At 42.7% G+C, this 25,804-nt stretch overlaps 1 protein-coding gene across 44 annotated transcripts in view; it reads right to left on the bottom strand.

Annotated features, from left to right (window-relative positions):
• Nucleotides 1-25,804, bottom strand: part of RBFOX1 (RNA binding fox-1 homolog 1) — a 2,117,065-nt gene that overhangs the window by 193,029 nt on the left and 1,898,232 nt on the right. Inside the window, exon 1 of one of the 44 annotated variants that reach the window (XM_084764422.1) lies at nucleotides 23,244-23,412. The exons of the other annotated variants lie outside the window; for them this stretch is intronic. Coding sequence (XP_084620548.1) covers nucleotides 23,244-23,384 — 141 coding nt within the window. The 5' untranslated portion in view covers nucleotides 23,385-23,412. Of the gene's footprint in view, nucleotides 1-23,243; nucleotides 23,413-25,804 lie in introns of those variants that run through there. 44 annotated transcript variants of the gene reach the window in all.

The following is a 25,804-nucleotide window of genomic DNA, read 5'->3' as shown; positions in this document are numbered from 1 at the left end:
TGTCCCAGGCTCAACAGGAATTTGAGGATACTTCCCAAATCATTAAACCACCGAGGTCCGCAGCAAAGCTGATGGCCCGGAATCCCAGAGTGTGGGATACATCCCAAGCACAGTTAAGGGTCTCCCCGAACATGCTGCTTCACTGTAGTAAGAGAAGGCTGTTCTTTCAAGTTGTATGTGTGATATCTTGCCGTATAAACCTAAGGATAGTGGCATGAGAGCAACATTTTTTTTCAAACATGTATATGTGTGTGCATATATGTGTGGTATCTGTATGTGTGTAGGGCAGAATTTATTTATCTTTCCCAACCACTCCTCATGTTATTATTATTTTTTTTTGAGACAAGTTCTTGTGATGAATCTGGAGCCAATTAATTCAGTTAGACTCCTTGGGTAGCAAGCTCCAGATAGCTGCCTGTTTCCACATCTCCAGGACTGGGGAGCTGGAACCATGGGTATATGCTTCCATTCCAGATTGTCATGTAAAATGTGGGGACCTAAATTCTGGTCCTGTTGTGGGTATGGCACACACTTTACCGAAAGAACCATCTTCCCTCCAACCCCAGGCAAACACTCTTTATGTGAAATAAACTATATGGCATTTAGAAAGAATAGATGAGAAGGAGTTCATTTTGAAATATGTGAGTGAAATTGCTTTGCAGTATTGAAATATTGTGGAAAATAAAAATTATAAAACACATTAAATAATACTTTCCAGCATTTGCTTGCAGAGGACCTTTTATCAGTGCTGTCGAAGGGGATCAAGGTAAAGTGTTGGGAACTGGAGAGCAGTAAGCTGGAGAAGTTGTTAAGCAACTTAACCTATGTGAACCAGTTTCCTTATTCATAAAATAGAAAGAATGGCACAGATTATTCTTTATTGTGAGATTTTTGTGGTTCTTTAGAGGTAGAGAATATCAGCAGGTGCATATTTGACCATCCAGAAGCTCTGCTGTATAAATCCCATCATTGGGATGAAATTGGGCCCATCCAGTTCCACAAACACTGACTTGTGTCCTTCCTGATGGCTATGAAGCCACACTCAGTCCTCCATCCTGGGAAAGGAGAGGGGAAACCAAGGTGGATGAACTAAACTCCTTGGGAAGTCAAAGAGGTCTACTTTGAAGTGTCTTCCTGTATTACTCCCCACCATAGCTTTTGAGACAGGGTCTCTCGTTAATCCTGCAGCTCTGTTTTGCCTACATTACCTAGCAAGTGAGCCATGGTTCTGATTATCTTTGTCCCCAGTGCTGGGGCTGTGGGCACATGATCCACATCTGGCTTTTGTGGGCACATGATCCACATCTGGCTTTTGTGTGGGTGATGGGGTTCTGAATTCCCGTCCTCGGGCTCCCATGGCACTTTACCTACCAAGCCATACCCCTAGCCCAAGAAACATTTCTGTAAGCATTAACTATACCAATCATTGTCTAAATGCTGATGATGGAAGAGTCAACAAAGCATTGCCTACATTCCCTCATGGAATAAGAATTCAAAACGTGCCTTTGGTGATCCTCATTGCTAAGAGACCAAAGACACTTAAACTCACAAAACTAGTAAGCGATGGTTACCCAGATGTCAGACTCCTGTACTCTCCATTTTTTAAATAAATGTAAAACCAAAGCTAGCTTCCACTTGGCCAACATACAGAATTTAGTCTCCTAATTCTTCTAGCTTGTGGAAAAGCACCTCTTAAACCTGAGTGCTGAGATGCTGCCCATAGGTCAAGAGTTCACAGCAAACCAGCAGCCAAGACAGCGATAATCCATACCTCGGACTCGAGGGACAGCAATTTGTTTCATTTCACTTCCCCAGCCTCCATGCGGAAGCTCAAGAGGACAGAAGCCATCTCGCCACGGCTGACAAACAGCAGCCCCAGAAACACAAACCGCCTGAGTGGGCGGCAGGCTTGCAAAGATGAGGTGTCATGTTTGCCAAATGTTCCAGCCTGAGTTTTCCATTTGGAGTTACAGAAGGCGATGTAGAGGCTGTTTTTCTCCACTCCTTAAAAGTTAGCAATCATCAAATATTTATGGTACTCTGTTCAAGTCAGGAACCTAGAGACGGTTGCTCTGGAGGTGATATTTCCAAAGGGAAAGGGCACATTTCTTAAAAGATTACTGGTGTCTTGAAGAAGTGAAACCCCAGCCATCAACACTAGGCACTTAAGGAGGTATGTTTCCTCACTATGCTCATTAATGTCTCAGGACACGAGGGGACTCAGCTTTCTGCTTTAACAATCTTATCTATCCAGGTGTGCTGGCGTAGTGCTGTAATCAGTTACTAGGAAGGCTGAGGCAAGAGATAGCAAGATCATTGCCAGCCTGGCCTAAACAGCGAGAACTGGTCTCGACATAAAATTAGAGTGGCTGCAAGGGCTTGCCAAGCATATGCAAGGCCTTGAGCTCAATCAAACTGTAAGTCTCCTGAGTTTAGGGAATCTCATCTGTGCTTTCATACCTGCCGACTGAAACTTCTTAGAGTGTGACAGGCTCACATACATGCATGAGTGCACATAAATGCACGTACGCACGCACGTACGCATTCACGCACGCACGCACGCACGTGCACACACACATTCATGCTCCCATCTCTATACTTCCCAGCGACATTCTCTGACATACACAGTACCTAGATCCTGGTCAACACCATCCACCATTGTGCTGAACTGGTGAATATGTTTGACATTTGAATCGCCCACGTCACAAAGATGGAGAGTGTGCAACTATACCTGTCTAAGTGTGGACCACTGCCTTTCATGAACATAGTCAATGGGCAGTAGCTGCATCCCTTGAATACTGCCCTTCACAATCCCTAGCTTTATCTGCATGGGAGCTCTGGCAGTGAAACAGTCTTAGCCACCACCTTCTCAGACAAGGACGTATAAGGCTCCGTGCTATGAGGTGATATAACCACATATTGCTTTCTATTAGCAACGGTTGACCTCTGAGTTCCCAGAGAGGGCTGGCATATATAACGATATTGTTGGATGCATTCAACCAAAAGTATTTTTAAAATGTCTCTAACATCCATGGCAAAGCTGGAGGTTACTAAAAAGCTATAGAATTTTATCCCTACCACTCTAAGCTCCAGAAGACAAGGGAATTAGGAAGGTTGCTGATGATGGTGAATCTGCATTAGTAACAGTATAATTAGAATGTGTGTATCTATATTTATATCTATATCTATCTATCTATATATATATACATATATATATATATATATGCCATTGTTATAAATGATCTAAAAATGTCACTCGCTGCAGCCCACAGTTCCTTAGTGAGGTACAAATGTCATCTCCATTTTACAGATGAAGGACTTTGAGACACCACACACATTCTTTAGACATCATTGTCAAGGTGCTGAGTATAATTCTATCCAATATACTTCTGTTCCCAGAGCTTAACACTTATAACCATTATTGTTTTAGTGATTTATGTTCAAATAGGTATAGAAACACAGAAAGTTAAAAACAAAAGGTGGGGGGTGGGGGTGGTGGAAAGCCCTTCTTGTAAACTTTCACTAACCATTTCCTGGGGGAACTTCTTGCCGCTTTGACAGTGAGTCAGGAAATGGAATTGACACAGTCACTCCTCTGCTTTGCTGTCAATGTCACAATAGCTACGTCAGAGAAAGTACAGCTGCTCTGGCTACTATGTCATCGACCACCTCGCGTGATCTCCATCTGCCTCTGAGTGACAGGTAGAACAGCTCAGTGCCATCATGAATATGGTCGTGTGGACACAAAGGCAGATAAACACATAGGAGGTAGGAGTTTGCAAATAAACATTCGGGGATATGTTTTCAGAGTGGAAAATACAGAAAATTGCATTCTACATGCTTATTTATTCCTCATTAGTGTACGTGTGTGCGACTCTTGTGGGAGCACATGTGCCATGACATGCATGTTGGAGGCCAGAAGACAACACTGTGAAGTTTATTGTCTCCCTTCATCTGGGCTCCAGGGAAGGAACTCAGATCATCAGGCTCTTAAACAAAATGCCTTTATTTGCTAAGTTACCTTGCTGGCCTTGATACGTGTACTTTAAATAATAATTCAGTAAGAATTGTTCTATCCTGGATATGAAGGACAACACGGTTCAGAACAGATTTTCACCATCTACTTCTTCTTTTTACCATCTCCTCCTCCATCTTCACCACTATGTCAGCCACCTTCACCACCACCACCATCATCATCATCACCTCTATTCCACCAGCACTGTACCATGACTGCAACATCACTGTCAATTCCATGTTCAGTATGACTTGAAATGACCTCTGCCATTGCTAAGTGGGCTGTGGTGGATTTTTTTTCCTCTTCCAGTGGCCTGTTTATAGCAACCCTAATGATGTAATTTAGGAACAGTAACAATGTCATCTATACCTTCATAGTCAACATAAGTATTTTGTGGATATGACATAGTTTTTATTTTAAAAGAAGGACACCATACAGGCAAACTAAGTAGCCTGGAGGGAGAGAAGCACCACTCTGGGTACTACTGAATATAAATGCCACCAGGAAGCCATCAAACCTATGTCATCTGATTGGTACAGTTGAGAAACTAAGTCACACTGCTTAAAAGCAAAGCATACACTATCCCCATCGGCATGGCATAATAGATAATAAGCTGTTTCATCTAAAGGGAAAGAAGACATTCCAAATAGACATACAACTGCATGCATGGGTTCTTTCTAATATAATTTTTTATATTATGCACTGCAAAATTTTCTAACCATTATGAAAGTGTATGTCACATAGCCATAAATCAATATGTCTTCTTCTTCGGGCCATTCTTAAAGCTGGATACATCAACAAAGGAAATTATTATGTGCCTTGGATGAAATGTGACCCAGCTAGGATACAGCAAATACCTTGGTAATGGTTAATCATCATCTGTTGGGATTCAGAATCACCATGGAAACTAATCTCTGGGCACATCTGTGAAGAATGCTCTAGATTTGCCTACTGAGGTCTCTCTCTTTCTCTCTGGCTCCTGACTGCCGAAGCGATGTGACCAGGTGCTTCGTGCTTCCCGCTGCCATGACTTCTGTCCTGCCCAAAGCTCATCCCAGGCTAAAGCTGCGAGTCATAATGAACCTTTCTCTTCCATGTTGCTTCTGCTGGGGTACTCCGCCACAACAACAGAAATGCTGAAGGCAACCCACCACTCCCATACTACCTATGAGGAGTATATAAAAGGAGTACATAAAAGTTGGTTGTATTTTAAATAACTCAATTTTGCCCCATAGATATTAAAAGGCTCTCAGCATCCTTAAGGGCAAGATTTTGTCATAAGGATCTTTTACAGTCCCCACATGCTCACCTACAGGTTGTAATCAAGGTGTTTGACATGATAAATATCAATTGGATGGTATTCGCCTCACTTGTAGAAAACTGTCTAATCTGGTTACGGCAACAGGCAAAGATGATAAAGGATGACCTTGTCTTTCCCTGTGCATTGCATAAGTTTTAGCCCTTAATAGTTTGCCAGCTGGGGGAGGGGAGAAAAGAGCTGTCATAAAATGAATTGTTGTCAGACATAGAAGAAATGTAACTGGGAGAGACTGCCAGAAAGTGAGGGCTGTGACCAATTCGAGAAGCAAGACGGAATCCTTTCAGCAGTTCGGCACTCCACATCTCCCAGGGTGTAGCCAGGGCCCAAATATCTCCGAGCTCCAGGCAGGCGGGAGCCTGAGACAGGCTTGGGGTTTCCTCTACAATGGGGTACGTGTCTTGAGAGGAAGAAGAAAAGGAGCTGAAGTGGTCAAGAACGTCCTTGAAAAGACCTGATGTTGAAGCCTAGAGTTGAAGACAGAGCAAGAAAATACCTCTGGAATGAAATAGCTTGACAAAACAGTAAAAGGATGTTAAATAGGAGGATGTTTCTCACACATGGAGTAACAGAATGAATGAAATTGATGTAAAAGACGATATTGGGGCTATGTCTGACATACAGGACTGATAGTAGACTACAGCACTGTGAGAGTTTTAAAGACAGAGACCCCTTTTTGTCTTACTGGATGTGAGGTACAAGACCATAGCATAGCCTTCACGGGGTAGTTTGATCCCACATATTGGTCACAACACAGATTAAATGCAGCAATGGCATTTCCCGTGGAAAAGCCAGTCACACTGATAAAGCAGAAAAAGGGAAGAGAGCCAGTCATGAACCAACTTCTTGATGTTGCCCTTCTCATGCAAAGCAACTCAAATGCTTGGCAAAGCAACAAAGAGGTGTTGGAGGTTGGTCTGATGTATTTTGATGTTACTTATTGCTTGCTGTCTTTTAACATACGCCAAATACTGCCCTGTAACCTTGTCTAAAAACTTATTCTTAGCCAGGCATGGTGGCACATCTCAGCACTTGGGAGGCAGAGGTAGGTGGATCGCTGTGAGTTTGAGGCCAGCCCAGTCTACAAAGTGAGTCTAGGACAGCCAAGCCTACACAAAGAAACCCTGTCTTCAACAACAACAACAACCTCAACAACAACAACAACCTCAACAACAACAACAAACTAAAACGTTATTATTGTTTGACCAATAAAAAGCTCATAGACCTGGGCTGGCAGATGGGATAGGTGTGGCTAAGGTTCGAGGGCTTTTGAAGACAGAGAGAATGTTGGGAAAGAGGGAGATGAGATGGAACAAGAAGGGGAATCACCATGGGATAGGAATAAGCCACACAGGCCCAGAGGAGGAATTCTGATTTTCTTCCCAGAAAGAGATGGAGAACATTAGCAAGTATTTTGCACTTATGGATGGGAGGTAGACCAAACCGAAGCAGATGGAATGGGACGGAGACTGGGAGTTATTGGAGAATAGATTAGGAGGTGATATCTGCCTTGCCCCAGGTAAAGGCTTACTCTAAAACACATCAGGTGTCTGTGTTTTCATTGATTGCTAGCAGGTTAGAAAATACCAATGTAATAATAATTAGCCTAATAATAGATATTTATTAGGCTATACTTCTAAATTAACCATAACAAAGAGGAAACAGCCCCTCAGTTTAACTATATAGGATGGTGCCTATTCTAGGGGTGTTTTATTTCTCTACTGATGCCCTCATAATATCTCAGTCAAGGGTAGGATAGAAGGTTCCTGGAAGCAACTCCACATGATCTTCTGAGCCTCTCATGAGATACTGGAAGCTGGGAGTGGGCAGCAGGCATCGTTCACGCCCATTTAAGAGAAGCACCCAAGGTCTCATGTTGTTTGAGAATTAAGTTAAACCCTAGGCGCCGTCTATGTTCAAGGCTCCCTACATTTTCCATCTACCTCACCTGACACACATGGCAACGGCAGTAGGTATGCATGCATGCCTGATGTTCTTCTAAATCCATGCATTCTTCTGGTAACTTTCCGTGGGGAATAAGAAATTCATGGGCCTGAAAAACTGACAACTGAAAACACACAGTGCTAGGTATCAGAATCAAACAGGATTAAAGCTCCCTAAAGCATGCCAGCAATGCAAGCCTTCACTGATCTTTTCTTCTCCCTTTTTTTCAGTATCAAGTGCGAAGCCAGCACCTTGCACAAGCAGTCTACCATTGAGTTACACAGCAAACCAGCTCACTACTTTTTAAATGTGATCAGAGGAGCTGAAATGATCTCTGTTTTTCTAAGTCCTGTCACTGACCCTGCCCCGACCTCCAGTTAAGGTCTGTAATCCCACACACAAACCGATGTACCACCTGAGATCGAAGATACGCTGATGATTCACACAGGGTTGACGGGACATCAGCACCATTCTATTGCTGAGGGTGTGTGGTCTTTTGAGGACACCTGCCTGTTTGAACACTGAGCTGGGTGGGCGGCAGAAGCTGTGAAGCACACGGAGTTCCACTGACTTAAAGGAGAAAAGGCTTTGAGCAAAATCAAGACAAACCCAAAGAAAACCAGGTATTTCTAGAAATTTAGAAAACACTCATGTTGTTCGAGGAGAAGATGGAAGCAGACCAGAAGTGAGCAATTTTCTTCAAACGTTAACAGATCAAGAGCCTGGTCAAATTATCGAGTGCAAGCTACGGTGACCTTCTAGTTAGTTGGTCTAAGACTTCTGCAACAGCAATGCCTACAAAAACAGAATGGCCAGTGGAGATTTAATTCAATTCAAAATCATCAGAGAACAACAGTAAAACATTCAAAGCTATTAGGGCAGTGTGTTTGCACCAAGGAGTCTGTGGGCAGGGTTGTCTCACTTGATTTCCAATATGTCTATCTTCACGATGGATGGAATGACCCTGGCATTCTTTTTATATTTAATTATTCTATATTCATCCACTGACTTCAGTTAATCAAACTTTTTCTCATAGGCTGAACTAATTTTACACTCAAGGCTGCACACTGAGATTGCGGCCGGTCCAGCTGCAGTACTAGGTAGCCTGGGATCACCCAAGAGCAAGGATCACATGGATCTCCAGTGTAACACAACTGCATCTCTGTGTGCTCACATATGTATTCTATGTATGGCTGTGTGTACACACATCACACACATGTAAAACAGTACATGTAATTGCCAGGGGGGCACTTTGGGCATCCTTCTTTAGTTTTCCATCTTTGGGATATTTTGTTGTTTGTTTTGTTTTGTTTTGATTTATTTTTTGTTTTGTTGTTTGTTTTGTTTACACAGCTTCTCCCTGAACTTGGAGTTCACAAATTGATTAGATTGGTCTTGGAGATGAAGGGATATTCTCATAGCAACTAAGCTACCTCCCTAGCCCCATGCAACTTTATCTTACGCAAGGGAGGGATTTGGACATAGAGGCACACCTAAGGAGAAAGATGCATGAAGATGAAGTCAGAGGTAGGGCTGACGTTTCTACCAGCTGAACCATGCCAGCAAACCACGGGGAGCTGCAAGAGAGGCACCACAGAGATTCTGCCTCGCCGTTCTCAAGGAAACAGCTGGGCCAACAATTTGATTTCTGGCTTCTGGCTTTCAACACAGTAGGCCAATAGATTTGTATTGCTGAAACCATGCGATGTGCGATTCTTTGTTATGGCAGTGTTAGAACACTAAGAAGCCTACTGTGTGCCACCCTCTGGATAAAGTGCTGAATGAAGTCACTCCCTACCTCATGAAGTTCTCATAATAGCTATAAAACAACCACGCAACTCAGTTAAAGAAGCTGCCAACCCCTTGCTTAGACTTCAGAGAAGCAAGTCGGGGCATAGGGCAATTTCAACATGACCTCATTTGCTCTCTGGGAAACAGTCACTGTTCTGCAAGTTGCGGAGTTTCACACAGCGAAATCTGCTCAGGCGCGTAGCTCTGTAATAATGGAGCAATAACTAGCTATGCCGAGGCATCCGGCACCTCAGACGCAGCTGGCTTAAACTGAGGTATGCTCTGTATGGAAACTGTTCACAGAGTGAAGTGACTTTGTGCAAGGAATACAATGCAAACCAGTTCTAATTGTTTAACTCTTGATCAGATGTTGCCATGGTAACTGATGAGGTATATGAGACTAAATAAAATATACTTGGTTACATATGAAACAATATCAGGTTGAAAAAACATTGAAGTTAAATATAGTTATTTCTTATTTACAGGGCTTAGTTTGGTTACTAGAAAATAAGCTTGAAACCCACATTTGTGGCTCAAGCCATATTTTATATTTCTCCTTTCCTCCCACCTGCACCCCATTTCTATTTTTTCATTCTTTTCTTAGTGCTGGGATTTTTTTCTTGAGCTTATCACTGAGCTACAATTCTGGCACCTCCATCACTTTGTTGTTGGATGTCACTGGATATTTCCACTGGTTTGGATGCCATACATTGTCCCTGGGCTTGCCATTGGCAAGTGCACGATCAGAGTTGAGATTCAACTCAAACCACTCAAACGTGAAAGCCCTGGCTCCTCACGACAGCCATCTGCCATCTTAGCACCAAGCACGAGCATCTTTGTAAATGCTTCCATGGTGAAGCATCCAGTGGAACTGGATTTCAGTCCAAGCCCACCCATGTTATCCTAAAATCCCTCTTCTTTCCCTGATGGTTTCTGCAGAGCTGAGATACCAACCCCAAGGCAGCTTCCACAGATATCTATTGCATCCATAACTTGACTCTTCTACTGGATCCAACAAAGCTTCCAAGCCTCCGAGAGCCTGTCTGAAGTGCCGATCTTGGGATAGGAGGAGTAAAAGGCTTTTAAGAGCACATTTTAACTCTGTGAGAAATCGACTGACTGTTGTTTACACTGGGCATCTTTCTGCTAAGATGAAACCTACTTTGAACAAATACACTACAGAGTCCAGACATTTCCTGGGTCTGAGGTCAGAAAAGAGCCCTTTAACACACTCTAGTATACAGGCTGCTTAAGGAATCAGCAGACATTTAGAGTTACATCTTATTACACAAGGCCATCAACTGAATTGGATCAGAAATAAATTATTTCTTTATTTACATGTTAACATGTACATGTTAGTGTGCCGTGAATCCATGCATCTGTCCACCCATTAATTCATTCATCAACTCACCTATCAATCTACCTGGCCATCCACTCATTCATTCAAACATTAAACATGTAATTCTCAATGAAGAGATGATGATAGTAATGCTACATTCATCTATGGTGGTGGCACCACTATGCAACAATATACATTCAGGAATGAGAAAATGATGTCCTTTAAATTGGGATTAAAATCTGAATGTGGAAAGATACAGAAAGATCACTGATCAAAGTGTCACAGATTTTGCAAGCACAAACTGTTACAGCAACAGAAAGGAAGTCTCCTATTCTAGAGATTAAAAAGTATCAGATGGCTCATGAATGCTCTGTTGAGATGAATCTTGAGAAGTACGAGTGGGTTGGAAGAAAGTCAAGGGAGAGGAAAATCAAAGATATTGGTTCCAGAGCATGAAAGAACACAGGAAATGACACAGGAAATGGACTTTATGAGCACCCCCCCCCCTCTCTCTCTCTCTCTCTCTCTCTCTCTGTGTGTGTGTGTGTGTGTGTGTGTGTGTGTGTGTGTGTGTGTCCATGTGCATCTATACACATGCATGCATGTGATGGAAAATTAATATGTACTGGGGATAAACATCAAACTTGAAGACATGAAGAGAAACAGGAAAAAAATGATAACAAATAGTTTGTATTTGACACTTTAGTGGGAGGTCTTAGAAAAGTGTCACAGACAGAAGTCAGCCAGACTTATGTCTTGGAAAGTCAGTTTGGAGCAAAAAGGCAATGAGTTAGAAAGGATGGGCTTCAAGAATGTACAAGGCAGTAAATATGACTGTGGTGCTTCAGGGAAGGAGGGAAAAAGAACAGGTGGAGGCCCACAGATTCACCTAGAGAAGGTACCAGGGAAGGGCCCAAAGAATGCTAACTTCCCCATCCTTCCCATGTGTGATGCAGGATACTCTGATTTTGAAATGATTTCAACAGGGTCCTGAAATGATTTCCTCCTAAAGCAGTTTAGAATTTGGATTCATGAAATCAACAGTTTTTCTTTCTCATTTTTTTTTGAGACAGGGTTTCTCTGTGCAGCCTTGGCTATTCTCGACTCACTCTGTAGACCAGGCTAGCCTTGAACTCACAGTGACCCACCTGCCTCTGCCTCCCAAAAATAAACAGTTTTCTCATTTTGAAGTTTGCCTTTTAAAAATACAGGGTCTGGCCATGTTGCTCAGGTTCAAGAAACTCTCCTGTTTTGATTTTTTAAATATATGTGATGGCAGCTGTAGGTTACTTTATCCAATTTATAATCCTTTCTAATGAGGGCACTAAAGAAGTGAAGTTTAAAAAACATTATTATTAAAGGATTTACTGCTGAGACATGAATCTTTTCAAAGGTGTACTACCAACATAATATAAATGAGCACCTGAGTGCAAAGTACAGGCAGGAAGTAGAGAAAGAGGAGTTGTGGAATCAGTGATCATCTTTTACACAGCCCTGTGTCACCTAATGTCTTTACCCTTTCATCTCACCAAATGCTCTTAGGAATTCAGAGATGGATAGTACCACCTCATTTAGAAGGTGAGGAGACTGAGAATGAGAGAGGAGTATAATTTGTTTACTGATGGGCCATTAGTATGCACTAGGTCTACAACATGAACCCACCCAGGCATATTTCCATCACATCTGCTGCAGAGCATATATTGGATAGCAGATGTTGGTCTACTCTCTGCATGGAGACTCTTACTAATAATCTAAAGTCTGGGGTAAGTGTAGCCCAGTCGCAGAGCACCAACTTAGCATGTACAAGCATGCCTAGTACCTCAAAATTAAAAAGCATCAAAGATAATTTAAATGAGCTATGTTGAAAATATTCTTCTGGTTTTCCAGTAAATTATTCCTTGAAAAGGCAAGGCATAAAAGAAGAGATAATAGAGTTCTTGACATGAAGGGGGAATGAAGAATGTTATTTCTCCTGAGTTCTAGAATAAAGAAATTCTGAAAAGCAGAAAGAATATTGTTTGAATTTGGAATTCCACTGACTGAAATGCATAGTGTAAGTGGTATAGCCATCCCTTGCTTCGGCTGAGCTCTCTGGAAGTGGAGATAATAACTGTGCATATTGTGTTGGTCTATTCATAAAATAAATTAGATAATGCTCATAAATTCCTCACCATTTTGCTTAAAAATAAAACAAGCATTTGATAAATGTGTATGTCAAAGAATTAGGGTGTCCTTGCTGTCATTATTGCTATTATTTAAATAAGCAAACAATGTAGAATGACAGTGTACAGTAAGTAACAGAAACATTTCCAGAATAAAAAGAATTCATCAAAATTCAGTCAGGGTGGAAAGGAGCAAGATGAGGGAGGAGAGACTAAGTTTGAATCATCACACCCACGGTATCACACTGGGCTGAGGAAACAAAATACCAGCCTTTAATGGCAAGAAGGGCAGAAATATCACTGTACTCTACCTCGTGGAATGAAACTTGGTTCTTGCTCAACGTCAGTTTTTTTCATTTGTTTGGTTTTTGAAACAGGGTTTTGGGTAGCCCAGAATACCCTGGAATGTATTATATAACTAGAGGTGCCCTTGGCCTGCTGATACTCTTTCCTACGATCCAAGCATTAAGAAGGTTGGTACAGGAGAGTCCTTGGGGCCTACCTGGCCTAATTGGTGAGCTCCAGGTTCAAGTAGAGAACCTGTCACCAAAATAAGGTGGAGATTGGTAAGATAAAACACACAGCACCAACCTTTGGCCTTTACAAGTGTAGTGCTGCTATTACAGCTGTGTATCGCTGCATGTAGCTCTTTATGTGGATGATGTAGATCTGAAATTAGGTCCTCGTGTTTGCATGGCAAGTACTTTTCCCTCAGAAGCAGCTACCCAGCCCCGTATCTTACAGTCCTGAACATCAGAGACTCAAAACCTGTTTTGATGGCAGATAGTCAAGGTGTCAGTGGGAATGGCTTTTGTTACTGTCTTTGTGTTTCATAGAGACTTTCTGGGCTGTCTCTAGTTTCTTGCCTTCTTGTCTGCTAGCAGCCATCTTTGCTGTGCAGCCTCTTTCTGAAACCTCAAAACAAACCACCCCATCTCTGTTTCCATCAACTCTTTGTCTTCCACTCCTAGTCCATCAGGCACCTTAGCTCTTCTCTTGTGAGGACTACTATTATATGGAGTCCAACCGGATGATGCAAAGAAATCTTTCCATTTTGATATCTGGATATCAGTCACATCTATGAGGTCCCTTTTCTACATACAGTAGCACTCACTGATGCTGGTGATGAAGATGCAGCTCTAATGGAGATCATTTCAAAATCTATCCTAATGGTATTCTAAAGGAAGCACAGAATGTGAGGCATTCTAGGATAATGGAGATACTGCAGATCTGTGATGTCTGATGAAGCCACTACTTCTCATGGGTAGCCTCTGAGTGTCTGAAATATGCACAGCATAACTAAGCAGTGGCTTTTTAATGTCACTTACTTTTAATCTATGTAAATAGCTACATGTAGCTAGAATCTGTCCTATACGACAAGACAGTTCCCTGGTAGATGACAGTCAGCTCCCATCATGTCACCAACAGCATCTATAGTCCCAGGAAATGAGACTAAAGGATGATTATAGAGAAACACCTGATCCCTTGTCACATAGTCATTTAAGTATAATCGCATTGTTAGGTTGACAAAGGCAGAGAGGTTGACTTGGAGACCCGGGATGCGTTCAGCACCATGGACAGAAACACAAAGCCCTCCATTTGTATACCTCTCTTCAAGTTGTTAATCTGCATTCTGCTGGAATTTTTTTTTCTATATTCTGCCTGATAGATGAATCTCAACTGAGCTTTATGCCTTCTCAGATCACGTTTGGAATGACAAATGCAGAATAGAGTCAAAATGACACAGAGCAGCCAGTTTATTATAGAGCTGTTTCACCTTTTGACATGGTAAGTTTAATGCTGAGCATTAAGCCTGATCCACGATACACAGGGTTCACTGCTGAAAGTGTCAGGGGCTCTTATTCTAGGCATTAATACCGTAGGCTGCATTAATCAATATTCAGAGTGACAAAGAAGAGATATACTGAAGTGGAAGGATGAACATTAACAAGATAAGGAAGTTCAATAAAAAAAAAGCAAAGAATTGCTAAAAATTCAAATTCTCAATAAGTTTTTTTGCCCAATAAGAAGAAATGATATTTATTTTTTAATTTTTTAATTGTTTAGAAACAAATACAGTAGCATAATAACTGACAGTGTGCGTCACTTGGTGTGTATGCATGTATCAGAAGAGCGAACCCTTTGTACATCATGTGTCCCAGTGTTTTATTGCTGTATATTGAGTACTAAAATACAGACTCATTGTACTGGTGAGTTTTATGTCAACTTGATACAAGCTGTAGTCCTCAGAGAGAGAAGCGCAAATAAAAATGTTTCCATAAGTTTGGGCAATAGGCATGTCTATGGGGGTATTTTCTTATTTAGTGGTTGAGTGGGGAGGGCCCAGTCCACTGTGAATAGTGACATTACTGGGCTGATGGTCCTGGGTTCTATAAGAAAGCAGGCTGAGCAAGCTATGAGGAGCAAGCCAGTAAGCAGCACCCTCCCATGGCCTCTGCATCAGCTCCTGCCTCCAGGTTCCTGCCGGGCTTGAGTTCCTATCCTGACTTCCTTTGATGATGAACAGTGATGTGGAAGTGTAAGCCAAACAAATCATTTCCTCCCCCATGTTGTTTTGTTCATGGTGTTTCATCACAGCAATAGAAACATTAAGTAACATGGGCGTGTTAATTTAGCATAAAGTAAAGGAGAGAGGGCATAAGAGGAGGAGGAGGAGGAGGGAAGAAGGATGAGGAGAAGGAGGGAGGCAGCAAAACCTACCACCAAGAAAAGGCTTGTCATGACTGCACACTAAAGTTAAAAGTACTAATGTAGCTTCTCCGAGAAATTCTGATACCAGAAAGACCACATACGTAGTTTGACTAACATTATACATGTGTCTTCTCCAGCACTTTAAGATGCATTTGCTTAGGATGGGGAAGACCCTCAAGTAGACTGAATCTTACATTTAAAAAAAAACAAAAAAGATTCTATTAGCTAGACAATTAATCAAGGCCATGATCAAGATTACAGATTGTAGCAAAAACAGAAGTGAAGGTTTGAGGGGCAAGTAATAAATGGACAGTTGTGGCATGTGTAAGACCCAAGAAAGAAGAATGTAGCATCACCAAACAATGACACACAAGTTGATGGGTGGTTTAAGAACTGGCCTCACAGAAAACCCATGATTGTGATATCTCAATACAGTTAGCAGCCTACCGACATTATTTCAGGGTTCAACAGCTAGGAATGAGGTAGGGAGGCAAATGGCACGACATGTTCCTTTGTGCCCACAGAATTGCCAGTGATGGGTCCCTGTAATGACAGCTTTGTGATTCTTCCCGGGGTGAAGTGCCTTGATCAAGGGATTATTTTTTTTCTGAAGTCCACAAGGAGATGAGGAACTGATATGATCTAAGCTTCCATGGGGTTCTCATGTTGGTAAAGATATCTTCTTCTCAGAAAAAAAAAATGATCTGAGAATGAAGGAGAAGTCATCTCTACTGTACAGTAGAACTGGATTGTATTTACCCAAGTTCCTCTTTTCTGCAGCATGGGAACCTTGTTTCATTAAGGCCACAAAAAGATGAACAATGTGAGGCAAAGTAGTGTCCACTAAATTCCCACCTTCAATCAGGTTTGGGTGGATTAAGATAAACAGCACTTGCTTGTTGTCTTCTCTAAGTAGAGTGTCCTCACTCAAGTTAATGGGAATTGAAAAGCTATAGTTTAGTATCCTTTAATTCTTCTTCCTTTAGTACAGGAAAGTGGGCTCACAATTTTATGTCTGACCCAATCCCTTCAACTAAGAAGTCAGCCTAGCAGGCTAGGGAATTTGGGCATCACACTCTGACATCAGCATTGCAGATGATCCATCTGCAGAGGGTTAGATTCCAGATTTTGAAAACTTAATCTCACAAATATGGAGCTCAGCAGAGTCTCCAGCCTCCCCAGGCCTCCCTGAGCTAGCAGATTCAAGACCAGAAACTACACAGGTATTCTAAGTGTCTGAGTGCTCGCTGAGACAAAGTGTCATTCTTGTCTCCATAATGAGAAAAGCATCTGCCTTGAAGAAGGAGAAAAAAGTCAAATCAGACATTTCTGCCAATTTATTTGGCTCAGAAGATGGAAGGAAGTTCTGCAGCCTCCTGGAATCAAAAGCCAGCCCTTTGGCCACGTGGTGAAAATGTTCACTCAGGGAAAATGGGACAGAGAATTAAAGGGAAAGAAAAAAAATAGGGAAACTCTGGGAGACTCAAAGCTGCCTTCTCATCCACATGAAAGAAACACTATGGAGAAAGACATATGTATACCATGATTCCCACAATTACACTGCTAAAATTCTGACCTGGGAGGGATAATTTTATCTTTTAAAGGCACTGTGCATGCACCATGGAACATAGAAATAGTCTTATCTCTGTGTGTTATGGATAATATGCATGATTCTCTCTTTTAAAGATTTATTTTATGTTTTATTATTTATTCATGTGGGAAGGTGTGGGCATGCGTGAGTGCAGGTGACAGTGGAGACAAGATGAGGATGTCAGAATCCCTGGAGATGGAGATGCAGGCAGCTGTGAGCAGCCTAATACAGGTGCTGGGAATAAAACTCATGTCCTCTGGAAGAGTATAACATGCTCATATTTGTGGAGTCAACTTGCCATCCCTCACAATCCTAAGCCTCAGTTCCTTCATTTTCAAATGGGAGAGTGACAGAGGGTACTATATTGAATACACAGGATTAAACAAACACCATGCTTATTATTAGATGCTGGCACACACTAGGTTATATGTTCATGATTATAGGGATAATTGCTAAATAACTGTCAGACAGTACCTCAGGCAGTTCCTTGAATTCGTGTATGCTTAAGCAATGGCCTCTTGATTGTTTACATATTACCCAAAACAAAAATCTCTGAAACCAGTGATGCCTGTTAGGGGTTTCATACAATAGGCCTATGAGACACAGAAGAGCAAATAGTAAGACAAGAGCAGACAGTAGATAGAGAGAGTGATAATGGGCAAAGCAGGAAAGCCAGACACAAAGACAGACACAGACATGAATGGATAAAGATAGTGAGGGTCCCAGAATTATTTATAAAGAGATGGCTAGACAGATGCTTGCAGACATACAGTGAAATGCAGACATACATGAAAAGATTGGCAGATTGGTGGATGAATGACTATAAATATGAATAGCCATATACAATTATATATAGACACTATTAATTATTCTTTATCCATAGTCCTACCTATTATATATCTATTATTATTGCGTCTACTGGTCTGTTTCTCTTTGCTTCTTTTTCTTTTCTTTCTTTCTTTTTTTTTTTTTTACCAATTCTTTCTATCCTCCTCATCCACAATACATTATCTATCCATCCGTACAACTCATCTATTATCACTCTATATATCTTTGTATGTATACATCATGCATCTTTCTGTCTGTCTATTTATCTGTCTATCTATGTATTTATCTGTCTGTCTATCTATCTATCTGTCTGTCTGTCTGTCTATATCTGTCTGTTTATCTATCTATCTATCCATCCATCCAGAGATGTACACAGACAGCTTCCCACTAAGGCAGAGAAAAGAGGGGAAGAAAGCAGCAGAAGGAGAAAGAACGCTCACACAGCAATGCCTTTTACCAGTGCCTGCACGAAGAGCTGAAGTCCTTCCTGCCTGAGGGGACTCATGCACATTTCAGATGAAGATGTGAGGGGGACCAGCTCATCAATCACCATCATGCAGGGACACAGGAGCCTGCCAGAAGGATTAGCACTACAACCTGCTCAGATCTCTCCCTTCTAATGGCATCTCTTTAATTAAACAACATCTTCAGTGCTCACTTCTGCAGAGTGCCCTCTCCATTCACAAGGTTGGCTTCTTGTAATCTAGGCTCCTGAGTTAATTAGAAAAGGGGCCTTGGAAAAAGGAAATCCATTTCAAGGGTGGGGATGCCTGAAAAGAAATTGTAGGATGCTGCTAACAAAGATTTGCCTTTCCCTGGTATTGAGATAGACTGCTAAATGGTTGTCAGCAAGATGAAGCTTCCATCAACGCAGGACTTCTTCAGTGGAGCCATCCCCCAGGATCTTTGCAAAGAGGTTCTCTCTTTGGTTAGTCAGGAAGTGCTTGAACATGCAGCGCGCCACTCTTCAGAATCATCTGTATGAGGTGAGATGGTTGAGTACACATGGGCACGACAAGTTGCCCACAGTTTGGTCTGACTGTGGATCTGAACTTAGATATACGTGGGGAAAGGGTAGTAGATTCTGTTTGCCTTTGTGCACTGGAAGATGGGCAAGAAAGACAGAGATAGTGGGGGAGATCCCGGAAGCAATGAAAGGAAGTCTTATTTCTGGGATTACTTCATCCTCTTACTTCATTCCAGGCAAAATCTCCACGTCAGACATATAACAAGATACATTCTCCAGTGCCCTGGGGGAGTGTCTTTTAGTGTAGGACACAGGAAAGTGACATGTAAACACATTGTCCTGCAATGCAGTGACCTGTCAATGTGACAAGGACACGAGTATGGAACTGGGCAGTGACAAAGGCTTGTAAATGAGAGTGGTTAGGAAGGAGGAAGCTGTATAGACATCTTGGGAGAAACAATTTCAGGCAATGAGGAAGCACGAATCCACATAAATGCCTTGAAGAGGACTGTGTATTTGAAATGCCCACAGAGAATCAAGGAGACAGAAGAAAGAGAGGTGGCCACTGCTTCTGAAGGGGAGGCCTGGAGCCTCGATGCTGGGTCTTTGACTCCTGGATGGCTTATCCCAAATTAAGTGAGCTGGTTCTTTCTCTGATCTCTTGGGTCTCAGATCAATGGCTTATTTCTTAACCTGGCTTATGTAGTAACAGGCAATGCCAAGAGTAAGATGGCAGATATTTCAGGGCTAGGCACCAGCCACCAGGAGCATCATCTGTAAGCTGTGTGCTGGGCATAACAGACCCTCCACCTATATTTTTTCAGAACCAATTCTTTTGTGGAGATGTTATTATTAATCCCAAATTATGGAGGATAGGACTCGGAAAAGTGAAGCGCCCAGTTCACAGTGAGGGAGTTAGACCAGTGTAAACACGTATACGTAGAGGGAACCACAGGCACACACTAACCCTGTAGACACTCCATGCTCTACCTCAGACTAGGAATGGCTTTTTGACTATATAAGGATCCAAATGGGGACTGAGGGGATAGCTCTAATGGACAAAGCCTGCGGATGATCCAATACAGCACCAACACACAAACAACCAGGCTGGAATGATATCCACTTGTAATCTCAGCACTTGGGGGCAGAGGTGGTGTATTCCTAGGGAAAACACGACAGCTGTGCTACCCAAATCAGAAGATTTCAGGTTCAGTGAGATACTCTTCCTTAAGTAAACAAAGAGGACGGCAAATGAAGACAACACCAGATGTTAACCTCTGGCTTCCATGTTGGTGCATGTACGTTGCACAAATGTATGCTAATACATGTGTGGCTATGCATACATACATCACACACACACACACACACACACACACACACACACACACACACACACACAAATACAGATAGGATTTTAAACATGTACATTTCCATTGCTGAAATTCAGCCCTATGGTAGTAATGAGAAAGTCTCTGTGAACAATATGTAAGTTAACAGATTGCAATGTAGCAATAAAACTTTATTTAAAAGAATAGGTGGTGGGCCAGGTTTGTTCTATAGGCTGATGCTTAACCAGTGAATATCCATAAGATGGTTGTTAGTAATAGGTACAGATGATAGTCAAGGGATTTAATATCCTAATCTGAGGGAATTGGAGGAAACATTTGTGTGTGTGTGTGTGTGTGTGTGTGTGTGTGTGTGTGTGTGTGTGTGTATGTATGTGTGTGTGCATGTACACATATGCATGTGTATATGTATGTATGTATATATTACAATATAATACTATTTTCACATAATGAAAAATAGGCATCGTTTAGATTCCCATAAGTTCACATATCTGTTTAGAATATTTTCATATAGTCCTGAGGTGGTAACCCTTATATGGCCCTTATATGAAGCTCTTGTCTGAGGGTTGATGGCTGCTACACCACGTGACAAATGCCACATACCCGGTTCACTCACCTTTTTATCTACCATTTTTTTTGCAACTATTAAAAGCAGAAATAAAAGATTATAGCATCCAGCTGGATTCAAGAAAAATCTACTGAAGTCCTTTGGAAAAAAGTCACAGGGCACCCTTCTGCTGTAGAAACCTCCAGCTAAGAATGGTAATCCATTTGTCATCCAACAGGAAGGAACTGAAAGCATGGAGCAAAATGGAGGTGATGGTAAGACGTTAACTAGCTGTGTGCATGCAGCAGCAGTGTAGTGTGCAGAGAATAACCATGGGGGCCGACTTCTAGACAAAGAGGGGACGGTGACACACAGGTGCGCACCCATGTATGCAGGTGCATGCATAGACCAAATCTGTCATTGAAGACATAAGACAAGCTTTCTCATTGCCCAGTAAGCACTGTGTCCTCTGCTCATCCACCAGTCTCACACCAGGCGGGACACTTCAATACAGAAGTTGCTCTGACTGCGCATGCATATAGTGTTTCCTCTGTTATTAAAATCAGATTAAAAGCATCAGAGAAATCCGAAAGGGGTAATTCTCAACCCTCAATGGTTTTGAGCAAGTCAGTGCATGTGGTTTGGGACAGAGCACTTCTTTACCACCCTGATGTGGACACCATCACTGTTCACTGGGGCCTAAAGGTGAAAATTGCAGAGGGCAGAGAGTCTCCATGCAAGACAAACACGGAAGATATTTGGGAGTCGTGAAATGCACATACTGGTGGTAATTCAAAATAGCGTAGCCTATAGGGAATGGAGATGCATGCCTAAAATCCCGGAAGTCAAGAAGCAGAGGCTGGAGCAGCACTACACTTTAACGGAGAGCTTGAGCTATGCAGTGAGTTCCAGGCCAGACAGGGCTGTGAAGGGAGCCTTGTCTCAGAATATCACCACCAATAACAACAAACACACTCAAAACAAAGCCATCCTCCTGCATTTGAGAACAGCATCTTAGAATGTTAAAGCTGAGTTAATGTACCACCCGGCAATTCTACTTTAAGTGATGTACTCATAAACATAAAACAGGTGCCCACACAAAGACACATTCAAATCCCACAGCACTCACGACAGCCCCAAACTAAAAAGAAATGTCGCTAACTTGTGAATGCACACATAGACTGAGCTACACTCCCTTCACAGACATAGACAAAGCCACAGATGGACCTCAGAAACAGTGTGTTAAGTGAAAGGTATCAAAAAAGAAAGGATCCCCAGGAATATGCCATTGATGAGCAACTGAAAGGAGACAGAAGGCAGCTCTATGGTTGTCTGGGGCTTGATATGGGACAGAAGAGGCTAAATACAGCTTCTGAGGATGAAGGCTGTACAGAGATGATTGTAAGACTATATACATATGTCAAGATTAAGGTGTATGCTTGAGTGGGTAGATTTTATTTTCCATGAGTATATCTGTCTACTTCTGTCATTCATATAACCATCTATTTATCTATCTATCTGTCTGTCTGTCTATCTATCTATCTATCTATCTATTTATCTATCTATCATCTATGCGTCTATGAACCTATATGCCTGTATCTATCACCTGTGTGTCTATGAATCAGTTTATCTTTCATTTCTATCATCTTCCTCTCTGTCTGCCTACTTATCTACCTATCATCAGTCTATTGTGTATTTTCATCCTCTCTGTACTTACTTTTGACAGTCAGTGCTAAGGACTGAAACCAAGACCTTGTTCATAGTAAACAAGTACTCAACCACTAGGCTTCTTTCTAGCCTCTAATAGTAACTTCCGTAGCACTGACTTAATTCCCAAAATTCTCGGACGGTCTCTACTCTACTTCAGTCAAAGCAGACTTTCTATGTATGAAAAACACCTTTATTTCCAGGCCTCGCTCTTTACCCTAGACACTCACCTACATGTCCAAATCCCCTGTTTTCTTGTGCACTTACATCCCTGAAAGCCTGGTTTTTAAAGCAGTGATATCCCCTATCCTTCAAGACAATAAGCACACTCTAATATCTATGACTTCAATGAGACCATGGCTGTACGGGCACTCTCAACCCACACCCACATCCCCAGGAATTACATGGGCACATGACAACATTGTCATTGTGGGAGGGTCTGGATGTTAATGACACAGACTCCAGCCTACCATGTACTAAGGGCTTATTAGGTGTAAGACACCATGCTAAGCATTTATCTAATAGACCTTTATTTTCATAAGATACACGCGATTGCCCCTCCTTTCACAGATGAGAGAAAGGAAGATAATGGAAGATAAATAACTGTCGAGGCTCTCCTCTGTAGCAGGGCTGGGCTGGGCTGGGCTGCAACATAAAATCTGCTAGATCTCACAGGCGGTGCTCTCAGTCGGTTACCTGAGCACTGTCTAGTTTTACTAGAGCTCTCACCAATGCTAGCAGGGTCCCCGAATAGTCTGAGGACTCCATTGTGACAGACACCTTAAGATGAGAAGCAAAGGATGTACCTTGCTCCTAGAATGACCGGAGCCCTGCCAAGTAGGGAGGACTCAGCTTTGCCAACACAGGAAAGATGCTCACAATGGCAGCAGCTGTTAAGTACAGGGGTGGCTCCCCTCTCCTCCCACACTGTTCCAGGCTGAAGCCCCAGGTTCATGACCTGAGAAGGCCAACTTACAGTGGCGATCACGTTGTCAGATCTCATACCCGGGTGAAGGTCTTTTGTCAAACTGCAGTCAATCACGGCTGTCCCCCCGCTGCAGGCAAATGCTAGCCCCTGCTCGGCTCTTGTTTGTGCAGCAGCAGCAGCCGAGCCCATCTCCTGCACATGGCGTTTGGATTTTGAGGACAGCACATCCTCAGCTTGTGGGAGGACTCATTTGCATAGAGGTGGGCAGACAGGGGCTCACCAGCACATCTAGGAGCATCAGCAAACACCCAGGAAGGAAAATTCCTTCCTCGCTATAGGTTCTAAACTCAGGGGCGCAGTTCCCTTAGCAGGAGCCCTGCCCTCCCATCTTCTCCTCCTCCCTTTCCTAGGAAAACATGTGTGGGGACAGGCAGCATCTTCCCTAACTATCTCTCAAAATGAATTTCAGGTGGCTGATGGGAAATGGCCAGCAGTATTAGAAGCTGATTCTTGATTTTAAAACAAACAAGGGGGAGCCGGGCAATGATGGCACACACTTTCAAACGCAGCAATTGGAAGACAGAGGCAGGTGGATCTCTGAGTTCAAGGCCAGTCTGGTCTACAAAGTGAGTCCTAGGACAGCCAAGGGTACACAGAGAAACCCTGTCTCAAAATACCAAGGAAAGGAAGGAAGGAAGGAAGGAAGAAAGGAAGGAAGAAAAAGGAGGAACCAAGCAGGGAGTGAAAAGGTTCAAGATTATAAAGAACACAGTACAGCAGGGACATTGATGCAAATAATCATTATTAGCAGAATGGTTTACACAAACATCCCTGTATAGCACATTTGGCATGAACCGATTGTAATCAGTCGGTTAATCTCCTACAATGCAGTGTGACTACCATGGAACAAGAACCCTGCATATGTGTTAGTTAGGTATTCTATTGCTGTGACAGGACACAAAAGCAAATAGAGGGAAAGGGGGTTCGTATAAGCTTACACATCTCAAGCAGCAGTTTACACCTAGGGAAGCCAAGGCAAGGACCTAGAGGCAGGAATTGAAGCGAAGCCATGGAGGAATGCTGTTTGATGACTAGCTCCTCATGCTCAGCCTGATTTCTTACATCATCCAGGACCACATGCCCAGGGGTAGCACCACCCATAATGCTCTTGGCCCACCCACATCCATTGTTATTTGTGGCAATATCTCACATGTTTTCCCACAGGACAATCTGGTGGGAGGATTTTCTCAGTTGAGGGTCCATATTCCAAAATGATTGTAACTTGAGTTAAACAGAGAGAAAACTAGCCAGTACAGCAAATATTACATCCTGTAGCCCTGCCTGTCACATGATTATGTAGAAGCTTCAACTTGTTGTTGTTGTTGTTGTTGTTGTTGTTGTTGTTGTTATAGACCAGGAAAGCATCTCATTATTACACCATGACTATTCCTTGCTGTGTGCAGACACTGTGCAGCTGATTCATAGGTATGAGGTAATAAGAATCTCCAAGCAGAATGGTAAACTCTGGTGCTGATCTTCTTCTAAGGGAGGACTTACTGCAGGGACCGAGCAGCCCTTGGCCACAGGATGAGCCGCTGAACTTCCCAAACAGCTTGGCAGCAACACACGAGAAAACTAGCACTTAACAGACACTTTCTAACTCACTGAGAGGCAGCAAGTTTCATTACAGACTCAGTGCAGTGATCCACCGAAGAAGGAGAAGCGAGATCACAAACAAAAGAGCTGAATGATTCGGCAGTAGCTTTGTAGCTAATACCACAGGCGGGATGGCCAATCTGTCCACCCAAGTGGCTATGACTACGCATGGGTCTACGTGGTCAAACACCTGACCCACACAGCTGCACTCTTCACCCTGAACACGGGGCAGAGGGTGTATAAGTTCATACTTTTAACATTTTATTCAAAGCACTTTTGCATACCTGCAGTTGGATTGGTATCATTAAATTTCTAATCCGAACAGCCTTGAATAGTGTGTAATTACATGACATAGTCGCCATTTTTCAGAGAGGTAAAACTGAGATTCCCAAGGAAGGGACACACCCAGGCAAACTGCAGAATGAGGGACAGAGGTAGGATTTTAGACCAAGATGGCTTTTCTCGAGTGCCAGGGTTCTGGGCTTAGGCCCCTGTCACTCTGATGCTGTACATGGTAAGCAAACAAATACCAGCCCTGTAAACTGCAGAGACCCTGCCACCTAAGTCCTCCCACTCTCCTCAGAGAGAAGCTGTCCCGGAGGACAACTCTTATCCCAGAGACTGCTCCAATTCCTGGTGGCCTTCTGTTTCCTACATAAGTGCCAAGACCCAGCAGATCATTAATTACGATGTCTCACAAATGATTTCCCACATCCCTCGCAGGCACGCCTGTGCCCTGGGAAGGAAGAGGATTTCTCAGCAGCAGAAAATGGCCCATGCTTCCGGCCTCCACGCTCTGCTCTCAGCTTTGGGTCTGCTCATGCAGCATAAAGGCCTTGAGGCAAGAGGGAATCACGGCTGAAATGAAGCTATGTTTGAAAAAGGGAGGGGGTGGAAACAGGGTTTGCAGCCTTCAAGAAGTAAATAGCACGGGAGCAGAGAGAAAAATTAAA

This window comes from Acomys minous, assembly GCF_964271855.1.
Source record: "Acomys minous genome assembly, chromosome: 16".
In the NCBI taxonomy this organism is placed as follows: domain Eukaryota; kingdom Metazoa; phylum Chordata; class Mammalia; order Rodentia; family Muridae; genus Acomys; species Acomys minous.
Note: the sequence above shows the minus strand (reverse complement) of the source record. Positions and strands in the feature narration are given on the sequence as shown.